This window comes from Nematolebias whitei, chromosome 2 (genome assembly GCF_014905685.2).
Source record: "Nematolebias whitei isolate Nwh7 chromosome 2, NemWhi1, whole genome shotgun sequence".
Lineage (NCBI taxonomy): Eukaryota > Metazoa > Chordata > Actinopteri > Cyprinodontiformes > Rivulidae > Nematolebias > Nematolebias whitei.
The window spans coordinates 11,970,837-11,995,364 of record NC_056499.1 but is presented as its reverse complement, the minus strand read 5'-3'; the positions used below and the strand labels follow the sequence as shown (position 1 = coordinate 11,995,364).

At 41.3% G+C, this 24,528-nt stretch overlaps 1 protein-coding gene across 1 annotated transcript; it reads left to right on the top strand.

Moving 5' to 3' along the window:
• The first annotated feature begins 962 nt into the window (after positions 1–962).
• Positions 963–19,949, top strand: rbm26 (RNA binding motif protein 26). The gene is made up of 22 exons (XM_037690181.1): positions 963–1,421; positions 1,632–1,750; positions 1,861–1,973; positions 4,176–4,273; positions 4,364–4,605; positions 5,341–5,619; positions 6,720–6,962; positions 8,962–9,099; positions 9,213–9,353; positions 9,439–9,547; positions 9,621–9,777; positions 12,078–12,266; positions 13,846–13,944; positions 14,033–14,101; positions 14,181–14,285; positions 14,364–14,438; positions 14,892–15,059; positions 15,264–15,368; positions 15,454–15,657; positions 17,681–17,767; positions 17,857–17,970; positions 19,406–19,949. Exons 1-22 carry the CDS (start codon positions 1,363–1,365, stop codon positions 19,493–19,495), a joined length of 3,003 nt encoding a protein of 1,000 aa, XP_037546109.1. The 5' UTR covers positions 963–1,362; the 3' UTR covers positions 19,496–19,949.
• The last annotated feature ends 4,579 nt before the right edge of the window (positions 19,950–24,528 follow it).

The following is a 24,528-nucleotide window of genomic DNA, read 5'->3' as shown; positions in this document are numbered from 1 at the left end:
CTTAACCTGTGTCTCTAACAAAGTTAAGTCAGGTCCTCTGGATGATTAAAAAAAAAAAAAAAAAAGTTGAAATATTTCATGAATCACTGAAATCACCGAATCACTGTATTTCAAGTCAAAGTCACTTTATTGTCAAAACTGCAATATGTACAGGACATACACAGGATTAAAATTACATTACTCTCAGACCCCTGGTGCAACAATAACCATTTAACATTAAAACATTTAATAAACATAAGCATAAAATGAAATAATAAAAGTATGATACTGTCTTAAATTGTAGTACAGCGGTATAATAATTAAAAAAAAAGTATATCTATAAAATAAAATAAAATGAAGTGAAGGTCCTGACATTGACATTTGTAGTAAGTGGCAAAGCAGCATATGAAGTGAATGTACACAGTATATGTATACAGTCCTTGATATTGGTATAGGTAAAGTGACATATGCAACAAGGCTAGTAAAAAATATATATCAACAGTAGTGTAATATAAACAGTTGTATTAATATAAACAGTAGTATGACTATAAACAGTAGTTTGAATATGAACAGTAGTATGAATATGAACAGTAGTATGAATATAAACAGTAGTGCAAATTAAAATGTATTTCAGTGATTTGTGAAATATTTCAACAATTAAAATAAATGAATAAATTTAATCCATCCAGAGACTTGGATCATTGAGCATGAATTAGGATATTTTTAACATGTCTGATAAATAGTTGTTTTCTTTTGTTATTCTTAAAATAATTTTCACAAACATAATTTTAATTAAAATGTCTCCACCCTCCCTCTGTGCCACCCTGTCACTTTTAGTGTTCCTTATTTTAACTTCTGAAAGTTGTCAACTCCAATATGATCGATAACAAACGTACCTTGATGGTTCAAACTCCGCTGAACTTTATTGAAAAAAAAGATTAACACTGCGGACAAATTTTTGTCTCGCGATAATTCGCGACATTTCGCAACGAGAGCACAAACGGAAGTAAATACTCTAAGACGAGGCAGCCTCTAAAACGTGGATGCTGCTCGATTTTAATAAAATAAAATCAGTCTCTAATTTCAAAGTTAGTTATTTTAATGTGGATAAATAGCATTCGCGATCCAGGCATTTCGATATTAAATACAAGGTTGGGGGAATCGCATCGTGCGTATTTTGGCCTGGAAAGACTAATGCTAAGCTAACGCGTTCTCGCGGCTAACGGCACTTTTAGTATCGGCGCGGTGCGCAGCAGCAGAACGCCAAATCCGAGGCGAAAAGTTTTGCTGGTTCGTGACGGTTTTTCGTTGATTTTGAGACGTAGCATCGACTCAGCTAGCCTCGACTTTGGCCGTGGTGCAGGAGGTTGGGCTGAGTTTAAGATGATCATTGAAAACCTCGAAGCTTTGAAAACATGGCTGTATGAAACCCTCGAGCCCATGTAAGTGCGGTTAGCATTAGCAACACACCTCCCAGCATTCATTTAATCAGTCTGAAGTATGCTAGACGTAAACATTTCAGCATGATGATTGTTAACCAACTGCCTCTTTCTAAATGTACCTGCGTATTTTTCTGTGTATTACAAACAGTGCTAGTTTATTAGCAATTCAACGGCTGTTGTGAGGTTCTTGTGTTTTGTTTTTGCGTTCAGATGTGATGCTGACCCTTCTGCCCTCGCCAAGTATGTTGTTGCTCTGGTGAAGAAGGACAAAAGCGAAAAGGAACTGAAAGCCCTTTGTATTGACCAGCTGGATGTCTTTCTCCAAAAAGGTAAACACACAAGCTTTATTTTGTGCACTTATTATTATGATTATTATTTTAGTATAGCATATTGATCCATAAATGAAATAATCTCGATTCATACTTTGAACTCCTTTCAGATACCCAGCCGTTTGTGGATAGGCTGTTCGAAGCCATTAACAACAAAAGTTACCTCCCGCAGCCGGAGCAACCAGTGGTCAAAGCTGAGAAAGAGGAGCAAAAGAACGATGAGGTTATCATTGCATCCCACTGATTTTGTTTAGATTAAGCGCTTGTATAGACAAACAGCATGGGGCCTTATAGTTCACTGGGCATGTGCTACTCCGCCAGTCTTAATGCAAACAATTGTCTGAATGAGCACTTTGGTCACTGACTTTGTGAAAGTCAATCAGAGTAGGTTGTACGAATCATTTACAGTGCAATAGTTCATCGCCTTTCACTCATCTGGACAGCATGCAGTGCCAACAATAGGTTAGGATAGGAGATATTGTTTGAATTATGATCTACTTTTGTAGAGAATTTCCACAGATAATGACATTAACCTTCCTGCTGCTCTTGGATCAAACTGACCCACATGCCCGTAGTCGTTCAACTGAGGCCTTGTGGGTCACTTTGATCAAATGGCAGTAGGAGAGTTTAATGAAGAAATGATGCTCATAAACGCTTTTGTTGTTTTAGCTTTGTGTGTTTGTGTGTGGGTGGGTGTTGTTAGATGTTAGATGCATAATTTCCCTTTGACTGGACTTGCGTAGCGCTAGGTTAGAGCAAAAACCACCCCTCCCCCCTCTACAGGTGCTTTTATGTACCTTTTTCATTCCCTTGTGAGTTTGCAAGTATGGACTTCACTCAAGAGTCGTTGCAGGCGTCACAAACTTCTCAGTTTAGCTTCTAGAGCAGGATTTTGTCACTGGTACAGGACCTGTCTGACAGAAAACATCAAATTCCATGTCTAAAACCCGTGTTTATGAAGGCTTGTACATGAAAACGTGCCCAAATCTGTCTACATTTAATGCGCTCCAGTAGATTTAAATCACAAACGTGATGGCAGCTGCCATGGTGGGTACACTGTGGGCGGAGGTGGACAACAAAATCACGTGCACAACTTTTAATTTGGGTTTGTAAGCTGTGCACACAAAAACAGGAAGTGATTTTTGAAAATTGGCTGCACAGCACGAGGCCTCGCAGCTCGCTTGTTGCTTGCTCTTGAACTTTCAGATGTCTGTGAGACCACAGCTGATTACTTGTATTTGGCCTTTTTTTGTGGGGGGGTGGGGTGGAGGCAATTTTTAGTCACCAGTATGTCTCCCAATATTCTCAGCCTGGTGAGATACTACCGTGTCATATTTTGCCTCATTGCGTGATTCAGTCTCCTTTTTGAATGTCAACATGCACGTAAAAGGTCCTCCCTTCACTTTACTTCATGTCTGAATGAAGCTGTGAGCAACATGAATGTAAAAATAACTTGTATCTACCCCCCAAACAAGATTAACTATAGAAACTGAAAGCTTCAGAAGAAGCTGAAAAGGTTTCATCTCTGAATTGTTGATGCAAGTTGAATTTGAACAGCTGCAGCGTAAAGCAGAAGAAATGTGTATAAAAAGCTGAAATGGGTGGACAGAGGCTGAATAGATTACAAAATATATGGTTTTTTTTTTTCAAAGTAGCTGAAAATTATTTTAGCAAGGCTGAAATTAACAGGAAGAGGCTAAAAAGACTTTTTTTTTTGTTTGTTTTTCCTTCTTTCGGCTGCTCCCTTCAGTGAGTTAATTTGCACAAAGACTTGGCAATTGTTTTTATGCTGGATGCCCTTCCTGACGCAACCACCAAGCTACCACAGCCCTCGGTGTGGAGCAGAGAGCTGTCATCTACAGCGCACAGGGGAGCAGATGGTGGGGGTTAAGGGCCTTGCTCAAGGACCCAGAGTGGGGCAAATGAGGGTGGAGACAAGTGTGGGTGCTTCACCTACAACCATAAAAAGTTTAAGTTAGAGAGAAGCGCAAAAAGAGGAAACTGGCAAAACATTATAAAAAGGCTAAGATGAGCAGATAGAAGCTAAAAGAAGCTGACAGAAGCTCAAATTAGCTGAAATGAGCAGTAAAAGGTTGTAAACAGCTCAAAAGGGATTGAAGGACGCCAAGAGCTACATTAGTTTTCAATGAGAAAAACAGCTAAATATTTCTAAAGTAAAAAATTGCAAATGAACCAGAAGTCCCAGCAGGAATGTCCTGAATGAGCCGAACGTTTTGAGATGTGAATTGTTGAAAAGGAGCAGAAACTGCTCGAGTTTCGAAAAACGTGGCAAAGAAAAATGGATCTCTGTAGTGAGGATGATTTCTAAACATTCACACAATTAACAAATTATTTTTATGTCTGACAATGGATTTTGATAGAATTTTAAATCACTCATCAGTTTTTTTTTTCTGTTTTTGTAAAGGTTCAGCCAAATCGAGAAGAAGAACGGGACAAAAAGTTTTCTCGGCGAGTGACTCACAGCCCTCCACCTTCGACCTCTCGCTACAGTAGAGACAGCAGGTGCTGAAACTACCGTATAGCTATCGTAGTCTTAACATCTAAACGTTGAAGTACTTACACTCCGTGCTTTGTCTCTGTTTGCATTCTCAGAAGAGGAGATGACCGTAAAAGAGACGACCGCTCGAGGAAGAGAGACTACGACCGCCTCCCACCAAGGAGGGACTCGTACCGCGACCGCTACAATCGCCGAAGAGGCCGAAGCTACAGCCACAGCCGCAGTCGCAGCCGAAGCTGGAGCAAAGAGCGTCTCCGAGACCGCGACAGAGAGAGGGACAGGGATCGCAGCAGGAGCCGGTCTCTCAGCAGAACTCGGTCCAGAACCAGGAGTCGAGGTAATAAAGCAGATCTTAAATGTCACTCTTCTGTATGTTTGTCGTTCACATTATAAGATTTTCTTCTAGTTTCCTGAGAAATAATCTGTTTTAGTACAAGTTTGTTGTTTTTACTCATTAATTACTTGTGTTTATAAAAAAAAATCAGCAGACATGACGACTATATGTTGTGGGAAAAAAATTACTTAAAGATATTTAAAATCCGTTTATCAGGTTTCAGAGTCAGAGTTTCTTTATTGTCATTCGCACCTCATGTGGTACATGTGGTGGAGCGAAATTATGTACACGGGGTCCCAGTTACATCCAACAATAAAATGTCTAAGAAAAACAGTAATAACATCTAAGATATGAACTAAGAAAAACATCAACTAAATATACACTAAGCACTCATAACATAAAACATTGAACATCATGTTTAACATCAGGTTTAACATTTCCTGAGTGATATTTACCACAGACTCATGTTCGGGCTGCTGTTGTTACGCTGTATTGTTTTATTTATTTGTATTTAGCATATATCTTAGTAGTGTACAGTGTAGCGTTTGTTTAGCGTATATCAGTGTATGTCTTAGATCCTTATTTACTGTTGCTTTTTATCATTTATATTTTTGCTGTTTTTGGGTGTAACTGGGACCCTGGGTACATAATTTTGTTCCACCTCATGTACCACATGTGATGCGAATGATAATAAACTTGAACTTTTATCAACAGCTCCTCGTTGTTCTTTCTCCACAGATCGCGATTCAGGAAAGCCGAAGTATGATCACAACCGGGCCGACAGGTTGGAGAGCGGTGATGTCTACGCACCAACGGCTCTCGTTTCCTCTGCGGCCACCTCGCACTTCCCAGTGCCGACGCTCAGCAGCACCATTACTGTCATTGCTCCCACCCATCATCACAGCAGCAACACCAACGAGAGCTGGTCGGACTTCCACCCGGAGCCCCTCGTGGACCGGGTCCTTTTCAACCGGGTGCCGCCCCCTCAACCCAGGAAGAGATGCCGTGACTACGATGGTAAGAAAGGCGGCTCGGCTTTAATCTCTTCGGTTCTTCACGGTTCTTATACGCCTGTTGAAAGGCGGACGTATACAAGGCCGAAGTTATACAATACTTTACTTGTCGGGCCCCTGCTATATTACATTGTTGTGTACCATATTTTCCGCTGTAAACATCGCACTGCCCTATAAGTCGCATCAGTCCAAATATGTCTAATAAAGTGAAAAAATCCATAAATACGTCGCTTCGCCGTATACGTCGCTTCGCCGTATACGTCGCTTCGCCGTATACGCCGCTTCGCCGTATACGCCGCTTCGCCGTATACGTCGCATCTATTATGCGTCACCATTGACGCGTCGCGTTTGTTACGCGTCTCTGCTGACAACCCGGAAATGTGGGCCGAACCCGGAAATATGGGCCGGTGTTGTGCCAAAAATCGATTGACTGCTCCGGGCAGAGGATGGTGGCAGGCTATGGCAAGCTGATTGTGTAATTAATAGCCACTTTTACCTATTATATGATAAACGGCATGCCAAACTGCTCGAGTGCCATCTAGTGGCTGAAAATGATAGTGTTCAAATTTTTTTTCAGTTAGAATGAATGAAAACATCATATCTCAGCCAAAATTGGTTTATAAATATGGGGTAAAAAAACATAAATACATCGCTTTGGTGTATAAGTCGCAGGGCATGCAAATATGCAAAAAAACCTGCAACTTATAGGGCGAAAAATACAGTCATAGTTTGTCGACAGGTGTATAACGTACTCTTGATTTTATTGTATTGTATGGGTGGCTGTGGCTGAGTGGTTAGAGCAGTCCTTCAATTCAAGAGTTGGGGGTTCAACTCCACCAGCAGTCACATGCTGAAGTGTCCCTGGGCAAAACACTGAACCCCGTTTTTGCTTCCGATATGTGTCCCATCAGTGTATGATTGTGATATAAAGCATTGATTAGTCTCTTTAGAATGATTTGCCCATTAGCTTTGTATAGTTCTAGTAGAGTGCTGTATGAATGGGTAAATGAGGCACAGATTGTAGTGTAAAGAGCTTTGAGTGTCTTGATAAAATAGAAAGGAGCTATATAAGTACAGTCCATTTACCATTGTCGACTTTTACAGAGAAGGGTTTCTGCATGCGAGGGGACATGTGTCCTTTCGACCACGGGAGTGATCCGGTCGTAGTGGAGGACGTCAACCTGCCCAGCATCTTGCCCTTCCAACCTCCACCGATCCCAGTCGTGGACCAGCAGCCGCCTCCAGGACTTCCCCCTCCTCCGCCTCTCCTGAACCCCCCTCCTGTGAACCTTCGGCCCCCTGTGCCCCCTCCAGGTGTCCTCCCACCTAGTCTTCCACCTGTTGCAGGTAGGAGTTTGGAATTAGGCTCATGGTTCTTCGTTATGTTTAATTTCACTGAGAAATGTGTCAGGGTGAAGGTTGCAGAGAGCCTCGTGTGTTTGTGGAGAGAAGTTTTAGATGGAAAAAAGTCAAGTCAACTTTATTTATAGAGCACATTTAAAACAGAACCTGTTATCAAAGTGCCTAACAACAACAACAATCAATGAGAGTAAAATTAAAGAGAGAAAAAAATATTCAAGAGTTGGTCAGGTAACAGTTTGCATTCAGTAAAGGGAAAAAGATGGAACAGTGAGAATCATTAGCAACTGAGCGCAGTAAATAAACACATTTTTTTTTATTAATTGGTGTAGCGCTTTTTAAAACCAAAGTAGCAAAATGCTTTACATCGAATAAAAGCAAGAAACAATCATAAAATAAGAATCAACGCAACAAATGAAATAGAAAATCAATAACAAGTAGAGAGAAATGTCATTTCCTGTGAAAATGCATTTTAAACAACTTTTTGCCGAAGAAGCTGAAACCAGTTGAAAAGGCTTCATTGCTGAACTGTAAAATTTGAACAGCTGACATTTGCTAAAAACAGGAAAATAAAAGCATAAAGCAGCAGAAAAAAGCAAAAAATGTGTCAAAAAAAGGGCTGGAAAAAGCAGAATTAGCTGAAATCAGCAGAGAGACACTCAATAGAAGACATATTCTGAAATTAGCAGAAAGAAGCAGTAAAAGCTGAACCAGGACAACAGCTGAAAAGAACAGTAAAAGTTTTAAATGGCTCAAAGGGTTTGAAGAATGTGAAGAGAGCTTTGTTCCTATTTTAATGAAGAAAACATGGCCGACAAAGCTAAACGTTTCAAAAAGTAAAAAATAGAAACCAACAGATATGGAAATTTTGGCTATCATCAGTACCAGTATTGGGAGGGGAAGGCTAATGCTGATAACCAATATAATGGCTGAAAATCTTTTAGCTCTGTCCACCCCCAAGAATCTAAGTAAACAGCTACTTTTAAACCTGTTTTAACACTTGACGTCTTGAGTCTTCCCAACGTATGTTCACATTTTCTATCTTCCACTATTCACCATAAAATTATCAAGTGTGTTACATAAATTTAAATTACAGAAACAACCTTCCCTGTTCATTGTGTAATCAGTCAGTCACATATGGTGAAGACCTAATTAGTATTGACTGCAGCAGTGTTTATTTTATTTTTTTTGCAGAGAAGTAAAGATTTCAGACAAACAATGCATTTCTATTAAGGACGACAAAGATTACGTTACTGGTATATTTACCTCTACGTTAGATTTATTGTTCTGGATAAAGTTTTACAAGGCAATAGCCTATGCTAGGCGTTAGCTTGCGAACTTGAGAGGCACGTAGCTAATGACAAGCGGGTTAGAGGATTGAAGATAATTTATTATTGTTGATTTATTTTACAGATCGGTTAAAATAAACTTACCATTCTCTGTTCAACAAAATATGCAACACAGTATTGCTCCCTGCTTTGTTTGTACTGAAAGTGAAACTTAAGTGAACGGCCATGACTTGAAAGTAGTCTGCATGCACCCTCTGCTGGATACTTTGCACAATTATGGCTTTTGCAAGGAGGGACACGGCTCGTTCCCAGTGCTTATATTGGTACATAATGGGACAATCATCACCAATACCAATATGTCCTCAAACGCCTATACCGGCCTAGAATATCAGATCTATAAATATATTGGTCGGGCTCTAGGAAAAGCTGCACAAAGACCAAAAGTCATAGCAGGAATGTCCTGAACGGGCTGAACATTTTGATGTATGAATTGTTAAAATAGAACAAAAATTACTGATGGAGTTACGAGCTGAAAAATATTTGGTAGAAAATTGGATCTCAGTGATTCACAAACATTAAAACTCTGCAAAGTACTGAAGTAGTGTTGAACAGACACATTTTAACAGCAGGGCAGCTCTATGAATTGATTAATTTATTTCTGCAACTTGTTGCATTGATGTTTAATTTCTGTGAGGCAGGCCCTCCTCCTCTTCCTCCGCTGCAGCCCACCGGCATGGATGCTCCTCCCAACTCCATCCCCAGCTCCGTTCCCACCATCGTCACCTCCGGGATTCGCTCGTCGCTTCCTCAGGCCTCGGTGCCGCTCTTCCCCCCCGGTAAAAAAAAAAAGTATCAGCTTTTAAACTGCGGCGCTTCCTGTTTATAAACGGGACGTTGCGCTCAGCAGAGCGGCGCTGTGAGCTAAAGTGTCTCCTCTCTTGCTGGTCAGGACACTACGACTCAGATGTGTACAACCCGGAGGCTCCCAGCATCACTAACACAGCCAGGCCCATTTACCGCCACCGGGTCAACGCCCAGAGACCCAACCTGATCGGCCTCACCATGGGGGAGGTGGACCAGCCACCGAGAGGTACTCGAGCTTTAAGTACATCAGCCTAAATCCTTTTTTGTGTTTCGTGCTCATGAAATGTAATCTGTGTCCCTGTTTGACCCAGACAAGATTCCCAACAACAGCATGAGGATCGTCATGGAGTCCGAACCCAGGAAGAGGCCCACCGCCCCCCACGACGTCGGCCTGCCACTTAAGAAGCCCTGGTTTCACAAGTGAGTTGTAAAAACCAAACCGTTCACTCATGCGGCCGTTTCCTCCGACTGAGCGTCCCGTCTCTCTGCTCAGACCCAGCTTCAACCAGACCAACCATCAGGGCTTCCACAGGAGAACCCAGTTCTCCCCCAACGCAAAGCTGCTGGTTCGGCAGATTCCCCCCGAGCTCAACAACATCAGCAAACTCAACGAGCATTTCAGCAAGTTCGGCACCATCGTCAACCTGCAGGTCAGTTCCTGTGTGTGTGTGTGTGTGTGTGTGTGTGTGTGTGTGGGTGTCTGTGGGGATCTGTGTGGGTGTCTGGAGGTGTGGGGGGGGGGCTCCGAGCGCTGCTGGAGTTAAAACAAACAGCCGGGTTTTAATACGCCAACGGCTGCATGAATACAGGGTTTACTGAGGCGGAGACTTCACACAAGACAACATGATGTTTATGGAATGGACAAGAATTTATTGGAATAAAACTTCAATTTAAAATCACTAAAGGTTTAACAAGAATTTAAAAAAAAAATGGAGAAATATGTTTTAGCATATTAATCTTTACTAATAAAACCTGATTTCATTACTGTACACTGAGAGGAACCACACCAAGTAGGGACAAATGGGACATGTATGGACATATGGAACAAAATGGGGCATGCAGGGACAAATGGGACATGTAGGACAAATGGAGCTGGTATAGACAAATGGGACATGTTAGGGACATATGGGACATTCATGTTCTAGAATTGCGCCGCTCAAGGTGGCTGCATGTTGGAGCAGCTCTGTTAATTTCATTCTGAGATTTTGCTTTTGGAAACTTTAATTCCTCTTTTTCTGGATGTAAATCACATTTTTTGGATGATGGTTTCCTCTGGTATCAGATGCTGTGCAGCTGGACTGAAACTTTTTTTAGTTTTGGACATTTGTTATGATGCGTAACCATGGCAACAAGGCAGTTTTCTACAACCAAAAGCAGCTGATTAACATCTCAAAAGCTCAAATAATATCTCAACTACAACCCCAAATCTCCAATGAGTTGAAAGGATGTTCTGTGGATGCATTCTCATCTACCTGCCAGCTGTGCTGAGATCCTGGAACTAGCAGGAAACACGGCTCATGACAGCGGAAGGACAGGATCGTCCATCGGCACCTACAGTTGGCTGTCCGCAGCGATGAGGAGCTCGGCAGACTGCTGGGAGGAGTGGCCATCAGCTCTGGGAGGAGTTCTGCCCGGCATTCAGGCGGTCCTACAGTCCAGGGGAACCGAGAGGCCAGCCGAGTCTGGGTGGACGGATCGGACGGCATCTGCAGCCAGTTTCTTAGGATCCACTGTGGGATGGACCTTTACAAGAGATCCTTCCTGTCTACAGCCATCAGTATCTATAACATCTCTTAATGAGTTATAACAACAAATAATTTCCCTTTGGGATTAATAAAGTATTTTTGAATTGAATTGAATTGAATGTATGGTCATGTGGGACATGCAGAAACAAATGGGACATCTAGGGACAAATGGGGTGGGTAGAGACAAATGTGACGTGTTAGGGACGTTTGGGACATGTTAAGGACATGTAAGACATGTAGGGACAAATGGGACTTGAAGGGACAAATGGGGTGTGTAGCGACAAATGGGACATGTAGGGACAAATGGGGTGGGTAGAGACAAATGTGACATGTTAGGAACGTTTGGGACATGTTAAGGACATATAAGACAAGTTAGGGACATGTAGGGACAAATGGGGTGTATAGAGACAAATGGGGTGTGTAGAGACAAATAGGACATGCAGGGACAAAACGAGATATATGGTACATGTTGAGGACATGTTACATTTTATGGACATATGTCATATGTTAGAGATGTATGGGAGATGTTAGGGACATATAAGATGTAGGGACAAATGAGACATGTTATGGACATATGGGACATTTTATGGACATGAGACAAGTTGGGGACATTTGGGACACGCTAGGAACATATGGGGCATTTTATGGATGTGTTAGGAACGTTTGGGACATGTAGGGACATGAGGCAGATAGGGACATGAGGCAGATAGGGACATGAGGCAGATAGGGACAGATGGGAGAGGCTGGACGTGTGTTGAGGTTGAAATATTCAAGTTTTGTTCAGATTTGTTTGGATTTGGAAAAGAACCACAACAAAAAGAGAAGAAAAGTTTTAAAATTGTTCAAAACGTTTCTAAAAGTTGTCAGATTGTTGCAGTGATGTAATCTAATGAACATTAGGTCTTTAATTCTTTTGTTTCCATAAACTTTGGTTCAGATCTTCTCTCCTCCTCAGATAGAACAAAATGTTTAAACAGATGCAGCTCGTTTAAATTACCCTCACATTCCAGTTCATTCCATTAAGTTCACTTTCAAAGTTTCCGAAACTTCCTTTTCTAAACATTTAACCACATTATGTGTGCAGAGTGGTTTAGAAATAACTGTATCTCCTAACACAAGTTAAAAAAAACAACATTTTTTGTATTTCTGACGACCTAAAATCTTTAAAAAATGTTTTAAATAAAACGTCTGTTGGTGTTTTACAGGTGGCTTATCAAAACAACCCGGAGGGAGCGTTGATCCAGTTTGCATCTCCTGAGGAGGCTAAGCGGGCCGTGCAGAGCACAGAATCTGTTCTGAACAACCGCTTCATCGAGGTCCACTGGTTCCGTGACAACAGGAGTGATGGACCGGGTCAGTCCCGTCAGCCACAGCAGCAGCCTCAGCCGACTCCGGTAAACCACTTTAAAACGGTTATTCACGTCTAAACAGACCAAAATGTTGCCTTGTTTGTTAAGTCCACCATCGTGGAGAAAAAAGTGGGGGGGGACTGGAAATGCCTTCGTCTGTCTGTGCATGTTGCGAGCTGGATAACTTGAAAAATATGAGGAGCAGCAGCAGAAAATCAAGTTAAACCAAAGTGACAGCAGCTTTTATTTTTGTATGGAACAAATCATTTTAGCGCATTATCTCACACGGCTGTCGGAGACGAGTTTGTGACTCAAAATTGTGAGGAAATGATGAATTTTAATTTCAGTCTCTGAATTCTGAGTGTTCAAGTGACCGTCGGCCACATTTTGTGCGGCCAGTTTTGGAAAGTTCTGGCCTACGTTTGTGTGCACTGTTTGCAGAACTGTATCCATTATTCTGTTTCACACCTCCACTCACATCGTGCCGTCTTAGCTCTCCTTGGCAGCCGCTCCCAGAAGGTAGGTACATCTGGACCAGTTTTTTTTTTAATTAACCTGGACATTTAGGGCTGTAACCTCAAATGATGTCTGTCAGAGACTAAACTGAGAAGACTGTTGTAGAAAAAAAACTGATTCACAGACGATCGGGTGAAGACTTCATCAAATTTATTACAAAGCTTCGAGGAACAGCCAGATCCACGGAGAGTCCATGCGTCACAAGTACAGAACATCGTCATGCCTTGTCCTTTGCCCCAGGAAATCTGATCCGTTCCCACTTCCTGAAGTGAAATTATTACCTCGTAATAATAGGTCTGAGTTCAGCCCATGGGAAAAGGTCCAAAAGTCAGAGACGTGTGAGATGGCCCAACTGACAGAACTGTGAATAAAATGACAAAAAAAGGTTGAATCATTTCATCTGGACCAGTTTCTTTAAGGGAGAAAAGTTTCATCTTCCGTCTGGAAAACTTCATCAGTCTGGCAGGTCGCAGACTGATGAAGTCTGTGACGCTACCGCTGCAGGCATCCTTGTCACTGGGTTGTCGTACAAAAACAGCGTCTTTTATATCAGGGAGTCATTTTGATGGAATGGCCGATTTCCGATATTTAACTTTTAACACCAATATCGGCCGATACCATGCTGATAATATCGTGCGTCCCTAATTTGAACTTGAACCCGGCAGAGAAGTAAAGGAGGCGCAGAACGATCCAAGCTGCACACGCTGGGAAAATCATCAAAACGCAGCCGGAGCGTCACATAGAAATGAGCTTTTTACTGTCGCATTAGAGCGGGAGGGGACGTTTTCTGAACAAATATGTAGCTTTTATAAAAACTTGGTAAAATTTATGTTGGTCTGCGCGTCGCTGAGAAAAATGTAACACCACCTTCAAGATCGTCTTTGTGAAGCGAGGCGCCACACAGAAGTGCTTTGTTTCCTTCTCGACTCGCGTTTCTTTTGACATTTTTTTATGCTTTTATCGCTTTTTTTTTTTTTTTTTCCATCCGTCACCTGAACACCAGGTGTGCCTCGATCTTCAGCAGAGCTCAGTCCTCTCCGTGAGAAACCTGGAAGTCTGATGCAAAATGGAGACTTTAACTAAGATTTTCCCTCCTGTGCTCCCTCAGCCTTCAGACACATCTCTGAAGCAGTCTGTGAAGGACCGCCTCGGACCCCTGATGCCCGCCAACCCTGAACCCCCCCAGGATTCCAGCAGAGCCTCTCAGGTGCGTGTGGACGCTCTTCTTGTATTTACACGCCAAAATCCACACGGTGTGCCCAACGGTGGTTTATTTTGTCCTCTCTGCTTCTCAGAACTCCTCAAAGGTGTCGGTGAAAGACCGTTTAGGTTTCTCTGCCAAACCTGCAGCTTCTGCTGAAACGGTGAGAAACGCAGGAAGTCGTGTGTTTTTTATTTTGTTTAATCAAGCGAAACTTTGAAATGCGTTTTTGTCCCCTCCAGTCGCAGGTGTTCTCCACATCCACGGGCCTCACGAAGACCGTCTACAATCCCGCTGCTCTGAAGTCGACCCAGAGGAGCCCAGAGGACGCCTTGAAGAAGAAACAGGTGAGGCTCGGAGCAGGTGGTGCAGAGGACAGGTGGGAGGATGCAGTTCCTGATCGCTCCCTGTGGTTCCTCTCCCAGGAAGCCCTGAAACTTCAGCAGGACGTGAGGAGGAAGAAGCAGGAAATATTGGAGAAGCACATTGAGACGCAGAAGGTGAGAAGACTCTCTGGACGCTTTGGAGAAGAGGTCTGCAAGGCCACATGTGGCCCGTTGGCCCCTCTGCAGCGCTTCGACCAAAACAAATACCAAACTGAATTGTATTGGTTTTTATATTGACAACAAAAAAAGAGATAGTTTTAGCAGTTTTCCCGTCATTGGCAGATATTTGAACGATGACGCGTGAAGTTTGAGATGTTAAGAGCTCAGATTTGTTAGTTTTGGGAGTTTCAGAGTCTGAAACTCGTAAATGGGACAGAACTTTCTGGATCTGTCAAACATGTTGATTTCTTATGGATGGAGTTAAACATCGGTGAGAAAACTCAGGACCAAACTTCATCTGAGAGGAGACTTCTCTTTGTATTTCTGTGACTCAGCCAGCGGGCTCACCGTTTAGTTTAGAGTCACTGTGCTCGAGCGTTTGGTAAATAAAGCTCTCTTCTCCTGCAGCTCCTGATCTCCAAGCTGGAGAAGAACAAGACCATGAAGGCCGAGGATAAAGCCAAGATCATGGAGACTTTGAGCGCGCTGACCAAGAGCATCACCAAACTGCAGGAGGAGATAAAGGGGCTCTCAAGCTGCAGCAACCTGCTACGAACGGCCAAGAGCAAGGCCCAGGTGGGGTTTCATCAGCTCAGCACCGTGCCTAACAGAAAACAGGGAGGCTTCTGTTTTTATTCTTTTAACTTGATTTATTGTTTAGCTGCTCTTCCAGAGTGTAGTTACATTTGTTTACACACAGCAGTCTCTCTGTGTGTAAACTGTCTGTTGTCCGGCCCATAACTTCTGATCTGAAGGTTTCCATTTGTTTTTGACTCCCAGGCACAGAAGGATCTGCTGGATGCAGAGCTGGACCTGTATCAGAAGACCCAGGCCGGAGAGGACACCGCTTTGCTGAAGATCAAGTACACCAAGCTCCAGATCGAGGTGCAAAGTTAGACCCCACCCGGGGGCGCTGCCGTTCACTTCATCAGTTACCTTCTCATGATAATCGTCTCGTTTTCCTTCTCAGGCAGCTAAACGGGGACTCCTTTCACCGGGACGAGGCCGGGGACTCCACGGTCGAGGCCGCGGTGCACTCCGGACCCGGGGAAGGGGGTCCAGGGGTCGGGGGCGAGGTGTGCCACTGCACGTGGTCGTAGACCACCGACCTCGGGCGCTGGAGATCACCGGCTTCAGCGACGCTGACTGTGTAGACCTGCTTCCACACTTTGCTGTAAGGCCGTCTTAAACTACGTAAAACTACACATTCGTTCAAATATTTTGATTCTTTTTATTTTGCTCAAGAGATCTCCCACTTCTTGCACATCTTGGCCTTAATATGATAATTCTCTATTCTACTAAAAGTAGGGGTGCACCGATAAATCGGCCCCGATTTCCTTAATTTTGGGAAATCGGCCAATACTTGCATGAGAAACCGATTTTACCAAATTTTTTTTTTGTTTTAACAACAATTGTCTGAACTTCATTTATATTTCAGAGCACTACCTCATGGCCAGTTAAAACAAGTTTGTATTGTTTCTAGGATTGTTCAAGGGTATGTTTTTCAATAAAATAATGTTGTAAAATTGAAGGTGCATTGTGACCTTATAACACCTGACAGTGTCGCTTATAAAACAAAATATGAATCGGCAGCTCAGACTTTTTAGAAATCGGTGATCGGCCAGAAAACTGCGATCGATGCACCCCTAACTAAAAGTGGTTTGTGGCACATGAAAACTCATAATTAAAAATCGATAAATATTTATTACATTTTTCACCTGAGGATGTCGCCATTATTTTACCAGCCTATTGCATTCTGGGTCTATGACGTGTCACTTGTATTGGAGACTAAAACATCAGTGTTAAAAAGTTATAATGTGACAATAAATGTATATTTTGTTTTAGTCCTTATGCACAATACAAGGGTCAAAACGATAAAATGTGATCAACTTGTGATGTTTAATTTATTAGCTCTGGAGCTAACGTTAAACATACCATATCACTTTATTTATAAAGCACTTAAAAACAGCAACAAGGCCAGCTAAAGTGCTGTAGAACAAAAACAAAGAAGCAAAGGACACAGGATAAAATACATAGATCCAAATAGATAAAGATAAGAACTAAATGGCTAACATAGAATACAAAGTTAAAAGCCAGGGAATGAAAGTGAGTTTTCACACGAGACTTGAAAACTGTGAGAGAGGGAGCCTTCCTGACATGCAGTGGTAACTCATTCCACAGTTTTGGACCTGCAACAGAGAAGGCCCTGTCACCTCTGAACTTAAAACAAGTGCCTGGAACCAATAAAAGCATCAGGTCTGCTCACCTCAGAGAGCACCGTGGAACATATGGCTGCAGCAGATCAGCAAGCTAGGATACATGTATCTCCATAGCTAATGCTATTAGCTCTGTAACTAATGCTATACATATAGCTCCAGAGCTAATGCTATTAGCTCTGTAGCTAATGCTATACATATAGCTCCAGAACTAATAGCTCTGGAGCTAATGTCTGATGCTAACAGTATATAAGATAAGACAGAACTTTATTGTTCCCGCAGGAAATTGTTGTGCCAGAGTTTCAATAAAAAGGAACATACACAAGGAAGTACACAAGATATAAAAAAATAACAGAATTAAAAAAAAAAAAAAAAACTCCAGAGAATATAAAAATACCAACGATTAAGTTCTAAAATGGGTCAGGTACAGACAAAAACGTGAAAGTGTTTATTGTTGTGCTGGATTAATTTTTGTTGTCCTATGTATAGAAAGGGAAATGTACAATAAATATATATACATTAGCTTACATTACATTACATTACATTACATTAGGGAAATATACATTAGTTCTGGAGCCAATGCAAAAGTGCCGTCATCGCACCAGAGCTACCTGTCTGTCATTTACCCAGAATGCAGTGCAACAAACACAAAATGGCAGTGGTCTGTGTTTCAATCATTTTTAAAAACTAAAAAGCCTACAGCATTGTTACGGTCCCATTTTTATAGCTGAAGTAACCGTTTATTAAAATAAGGTCTGTTGTTCCAACCAGCCGGAGATTCTTTTCAAGCAGAAAAAATCAACGGTGCCCAAATTTATTTACAAAATAAAAGTCTTAAGACCAAGAAACGTCCCTTAGGATTTCTAATTATTCCTTTAAATTATCATTTTACATCGTAGAGGTTTTTTTTTTTTAAGTGTTTACAAATAACTGAAATGATCAGTTTCATGAGCAAGATTTATTATTTTTATCAATTTGAAGCAATTTGGAGAGATTGAAGACTGCCAGATGGATGAAAGCAGCCTGACGGCGGTCGTCTCGTACAGGACGAGAGCCGAGGCCGAACTGGTGAGTTTTTACGTTTTCACCAAGTTTTAAAAGCCGGAGCGGCACGGTGGTGTCCCGACTCACCTATCTGATGTTCGGTCCACCTGTAGGCGGCGCTGCACGGCTGCAGGTTAAACAACCAGACTTTACGCCTGGCCTGGCACAAACCCGCTCCCACCGTCAGGAAGACGGACCCCGAGGAGGAGGAGCCGCTGGAGGAGGAGGTTCGTGGCGGTCTCTTCCTGTTTCTTTTTAGACTACATACTGCACCAGCTCTTCACAACGTTCAGCTCATGGGACTTTTGCTTTTAGTAGTTTTTAATACTTTTTAGAATATTTAGCTTATAGTTTTATTTTATTTTTAATATATAAACGTCTTCAAATCATTTAAGAACTTTGTTCCCTATAAAGATCCACTGCAGCGCTCCCGCTCCATTTGGGTCTCCTTTTGCGTTCTTCTGTCCTTCTAGTCTGTTTTCTTTTGTGTCCTTTTTGTCTTTATTATGTCTCTCTTTGTCTTACTCTTAAGTGTCTTGTTTTTGTATGTCTCCTTTAGTCTTTATTGGCCCTTTTTGTCTAAATGCTTTCATTTGCCCTCTGTTTCCTTTTTGTGGTTTCTTTGTCTCCTTACTGTCTTTTTATGTCTTCTTAGGTCTCTTTTGTGTCTTGTGTGTCCTTTTAGTCTCATAATTCTTTCTATTGTCTTTTGTGTCTCCTTCTGCATCCCTTTAGTCTTTGTATACATCCTTTTAGTCCCATTTTGCTTTGTCTCGTTTCCTTCTTTGTTTGTTTGTTTTGCACCTGTTGTCTTTTTTATGCTTTTAGTCTCCTTTAGCTGTCCTCTGTCTTTTCACACACCTTCCAGTCTTTTTGTGTGTCCTTTTTGCATCCTTAGGATTTCTTTAGTCTTAAGTGGTTTTGTTTTTGTGTCTACTTTCATAGTTTTAGTGTTTAATGTCACTAGTTCTCTTTTATGTCTTCTCGTGTTTCCTCGTCGTTTTATGCATCACTTCTTATTTTTTGCCTTTTTGTCTCCTCAGTTTACTATTTGTCTTTTTGTTTTCCTTTGCATTCATATGCGTCTGTTTTTCTTTTCGTATGCCTCCTTATGCATGCTTTTGGTCTTTTTTGCCTCCTAAAGTCATCTTTGTGTCTACTTACCGGTATGTCCTTTAGGTCTCCCTCTATGCTTCCATTTGCCTCCTTTTGTGTCCTCCATGTCTTTTTCTGAATTCTTTATTCTTCTGTCTGACCGTCTGCTCCTAATATCTCTTCCTCTGTAGATTTTTTGACTAACATAAAAAGGGCAACGCTTATTTATTTTATTTTTTTCACCTTTTCATCGTTCTCTGGGCAAGTTTGCAGAAAATCCAAAATTTTTCTGATTCACTTTGCAGGAATCTCATCTGATATTGTCTCTTTCAAAAGTTTTCCTCACCGCGCTGTTTTTTTTTGATAAATATTAGTTTTAAAAACAACATTTAGATCTTGATGTCTCTCAGACACCAGTTTTCCTTGTTGGCCACTAGAGGGCGCCGTCTCACATCACAGCTCGTGTGGCTTTTTGTTTCCTGCTTGGATTTTTTAAACCGATGCAGTTTTACTTTTTTTTACATTTGAATCATCTGTAACATCTGGAGCTTTGTTTTCTTCACCCAGTACCCGGAGGAGTCTCTGAGCGACGACGCCCTGCTGCAGGATGATGACGAGGAAGACGACGACAACGAGCCTCGCCCCTGGCGCAGATGAAGCCGGCCGGGCGCTCTCTGCTGGTTACACCGGTGTGGACGTCGAGCAGCCATCCTGCACCTCTACCCGGAGCTCGTTTATGAATAAACGAGGCACATTTTGCTTTGGCTTTAGACTTTTGTTTTCTCTCTCTCTTCGTCTAACACGTGTAACACGCAGAAGGACTTTAGTTTCATTTTAAATTGTAAACCAGATGCAAGAGTGCTGAACTTTTTAATGCTCTTAACGTAGAATTTAGTTTTTGTTGTCCTCAGAATGCAAACCGTTTGTATGAAGATGTAAAAGTTGATCACTCACAGATTTTGTTTGACTCGGTTTAAAAAAAACACAAACTGTTGTTATTAAATTGTACAAAAAAAATAAAGAATTGAAATGGTCTGAAAACATCCTGCCAAAAACAAACCAAAAAAAGGTGCAAAATTAAAAAAAGATGGTGGCAGTAAAAAAAAAAAAAGAGGCTTGTTTGAAAGAGCAGAAAAAAGACCATTTCAAAAAACAAAAAAAATCTTCTTTTTCACCTAAAGAGCAGAATTCCTCAAAATCCTCATTTTTTTATTTTTAACATTTGGATTGGTAAGGTAACCAAATACCTAACATGTCACGGTAAGATAAAACATTTATTTTGACATATTTGAGTTGTGCACGTTGTCTGACTGTTTTTTCTGTTGCAGCGTCGTCCATTTCCTCTGCCGTCAGCACGTCAACATCCTCTTCACTTTTATTTAAGTTTGTGTTAAAAGTTTGTGTGTTTTTACACTTTGACTGATTCTGTAATACAAATTATTTTTTTTACAAATTGAATTCTGTTGGTCTTTGTGTGTTTTTGTTTGAACAGATGAATGAAACGATAAAAATGCACAAAACGGCAGAAACAGACGAGAGCGGTGAGTTTAGAGAATTGTATTTAAACTTTTTCTCTACTTTTCATTATAGTATTTTTTTTTTATTTTGAGGAAAGATTTGTAATTTGAAATGCTCTTATTTTTTGTCTCTTTGCTTTTTGTTTCGGGTAATCGTTTTGTTATTTTAACTTCAAACATTAAGATTTTTTCTGATCTTGGGTTCCTCCGGTGCCACAGTTTGAGGACCATGAATGAACAGCAGTAGCTAAAAGTAACAAAACACTAGTTAAAAGCTGTACAATGTTAGCTCAAAGCTAGAAGTAGCAAAACGTTAGCTAATGGTAGTAAAATACAGGCTAAAACTAGAAACAAGCTAACTAAAAATAGCACTATAAAACCAAGCCAAAAGCAGAAAAAAAGGTAGCTGAAATCAACAAAACACAAATTTAAAGAATAATGGTAACTAAATGTAGCAAACTGTTGGCTAAAAAGTAATGAAAGGCTGGTTAAAAGTAGTAAAACATAAGCTAAAAGCAGAAATCAAGCTGAAAGTAGAAAAATGATAGCTGAATGTAGCAAATGATTAAGTACAAAAATAGCTAAACTTAAACTAAAAGTAAGAAAAGGTTGGCTACAAGTAGCAGAACGATAGCTGAAAGTACCGGTAGTAAAAAAAGGCTTGATAAGAGAAGGCTAGCTGAAGTCTACTTAAAGTAGCTAAAGTCTAGGTAGAAGCTGAAAGTAAAAAAGGCTACATGAAAGCAGCAAAACTCGAGTTAAAATAAAGAATTATTGCTAAATAAGCAAACTGTTGGCTTAAAAAATAGCTAAAGGATAGCTGAAAGTAACAAAAGGCTGGTTAAAGGTAGTAAAACGAGATAAATGTAGGTAAAATGGCAGCTGACAGTATCAGTTTGCTAAAGGGGGGGTGGGGGTGGGGTGGGGGGGTCTGGTCCAGTAGCAAAACCTGGGCCAAGAAAAATGATAGCTAAAAGTAGCAAACGATTGGCTAAAAAATAGCAAAAGGTTGGTTAAAAGTAGCAAAACTAAAAGTAGAAGAGGGGTAGCTGAAAGTATCAAAAGGCTAGCTACAAAGTAGCAAAATTTTAGCTGAAGTAGCAAAAGGCTTGTATAAAAAGGCTGCTGCTGGATTAAAGTAGCAAAAGACAAGTTAAAAGAAAAAAATGCTTGCTCAAACACGAGCTGAAAGTAGAAAAAGCGTAGCTGAAAATAGCAAAAGGTTGCTTAAAGTAGAAGACGGGTAGCTGAACGTAGAAAAGGTCGTCTAAAAGCACAACACTAGCTGAATGTAGTACAAGATTAAAATACAAGTATTCTGAAGCAGATTTGAAGAAATGAGTTTTGCAGAAATAGTAAATTTTCATGGTTTGAAAATTTGCATCGGGTATAAAAACGCCATCTCCCGAATGAGCCGAACATTTAGATTTTTGATCAGCTAAAGCGACAAAGTGCAGAAGAAGTAAGATGGCAACAAATAAAGAAAACTGACGGTGAATCAGCCGTCGTACGGTTTAAAAGTAGAATTCAGTTTTAAACAAAGTTGTCCTACTATCAGTTGGCACTCGGTGCACGTGTTGTGAACGACTCTCAGCTACTACCACACCAACTTTAGCTCAGTGTGGGTAACGGAGTTACAGATGTTTGTGTTTGCTTGTGATTCTCTCAGATTCATCCAGTCGTTCATCAGATATTTTGCTAACAGACACCAACAAATCCATTATCGCCCTCTATTATTATAAAAGCAGAAAGGTGTGATGTTGTTCAGAGTGGCCTGAAATAAGGAAGAACAAATAACCCAATCAGTGAGAGGCGGTCGGCGGGTTGTGGGCCCCCTCCCGGCGCCTGTCAGCCTCACAGAGATAATTGTGAGGAATCAGATTTGCTCTTGTAAAATATCTGTTGTTCATCACTTCAACCCCCCCCCCCCCCCCCCCCCCCATGAGCCATACCAAAAATACTTTCCCTCATCTCTTTGTCTGCCGGCGGTGGTGCCAGGGTGTTAAATGCCCCCTCCTGCCGCCTCATTTACCCACCGCGGTGCCACCAGACCCAGAGCGCCGCCAGGTTCTGGTTGGACGAGCTGCAGTTTTAACTGGGGAAACCCTGGAGGTTTCATCCGTCTCATGACGTCGATTACTGCCCTTTAATTTGTTTGATGAAGAATAAAGGTTTGGGGGTTTCAGCCCATCTTCAGTAGAACTTCGGACCATAGCCCCCCCCCCCCCCCCCCCAACCCTTTTGGATCTCCGCAGGAAAGAAACGTTCATGTTCTCAGCACGAGCTCTGAAAATACGGGATAACGAGTTTACAGCGTCTGTGCCATCAATTACAGAAATCCTTACTTTCTGATTTGTGTCAAAGAGACAAATGGCAGGAAGTTCTGGAATGGGCCGAAGGCAGAATCGTGTTGGTTTGTTCGGACCGTTAGCAAAATATCTCATGAATCAGCCAACAGATTTAAATCAAACTTGAAGAAAGTAATCGTTGGACGTACATCTACATCTTTGAAGTTAACCCAATTCAAGATGGCCACCACAGTCTGTTTAAAAAAAAAAAAAAGATAACTTTAGTTACAATGAAGTGCTAACACAGTGGTCTTCATTTAAAACTCATCAGGTTTTAATGTACCGGTAAATAACATTTTCTTCATAATTTAAATTATATTTTGGTGACAACCGTGTTAGTTTTATTTATTTTTTTAGGCTTGAACCTCGATGAACGAGTCACTTCTCTCTACAGAGACAGTCAGATGTGGGAATTACCGTAAATACTAGAAAAGCTGCGCCACCTAAAATTAAATGCCGCAGACTGTCAAGAAGCCGCAACTCATAAAATAAATTATCCAAAAGGTTACAATTGCTGCACCGCCTAGAAATGAATTACCGTAACTGTAGAAAACGCTGCTTTACCTCAAATGAATTACCGTAAATAGTCAAAAACCGGTGCCACTTAAACCAAATTTCTGTTGTTGTTTTGGCTGCTTCCTTCAGCAGGGGCCACCACAGCAAGAGAACTTGCATGAAAGATTTAGCAATGGTTTTACACCGGCTGCTCATCATGATTTAACTGGGCTTGAACCCACAACCTCGGCACTGCCAGACCAAGCTACCGCAGCGCCATAAACGACTTTATCGTAAAGGCGAGAAAATCTGCGCCACCTAAAATAAATGACCAAAAATGGTTAAAAGCTGCGCGACATAAATTGAATTACCATAAATGTGGGGAAAGCTGCCCTGCCTAAAATAAATTATCCTAAACTATCAAAAGCTGCGCAACATAAAATTAATTAATTTAAATAATGGAAAAGCTTCTCTGCCCTAAAAAATAATCGTAACAAACTGTCAAAGCGGCACATCCAAAAACAGAATTACCGTAAATACTTGAAAGGTTGCACCATTTAAAACGAATTACCGTAAATGCTAGAAAAGCTGCGACACATTATGTTTTGCTCTAAATGTTAAGAGTTGTAGCACAAACTAAAATGAGTTTGGAAAAACTGCTCTGCCTAAAATTAACTACTGTAAACCATCAAAAAGCTCCACCACCTAAAACGAAAGGCCAAAAAAAGCATAAAATATTCTACCTTAATTGTTATAATTGCTACAACGTCTAAAACGAATTAGAGCTGCAGCCTGTCGGCGAAAAGGTTGTGTGACGTCCCGGCTCGTTGTGGACGCTACATAAAGGACAAAACCCAGAAGTTTGTTTAAAAAAAACAAGTGACAATTTATTTTTACTGTCCCAGTACAAGACAATAAACAAAACACGGCAATAAACTGCGTTCTTCACAACAATGAACTGAAAACAGCAAGAAAAGTGAAAAATCCAAAAGAAACAAAATGCACAACCCCAGCTAGCAAAGTTGAGAAAGTAAAACAAGTTGCACAACAATAAGCAGTAAATCTCTCCAACAAAGTGTCTTGGCTACAAACGTCACAACATTATGGATCCAAAAGCAAGACAGTGTTGGAAACTGCACATGGAGCACAGCAGCCCTGACTGAAGGGTAGCGCTGCCTTTTAAAATCTCCCTCTCATTCAACTGCCCTCCTCATGGGCAGCCGCTGTTGGATGGACGGTGTTGTCCACGTCTCCTGCAGCCAATCATCTTTGGACAGGTAAGCCTTGGAAGCCAGCCAACAGCTGGAAACTTGGGAGGCAGTACAGTCCT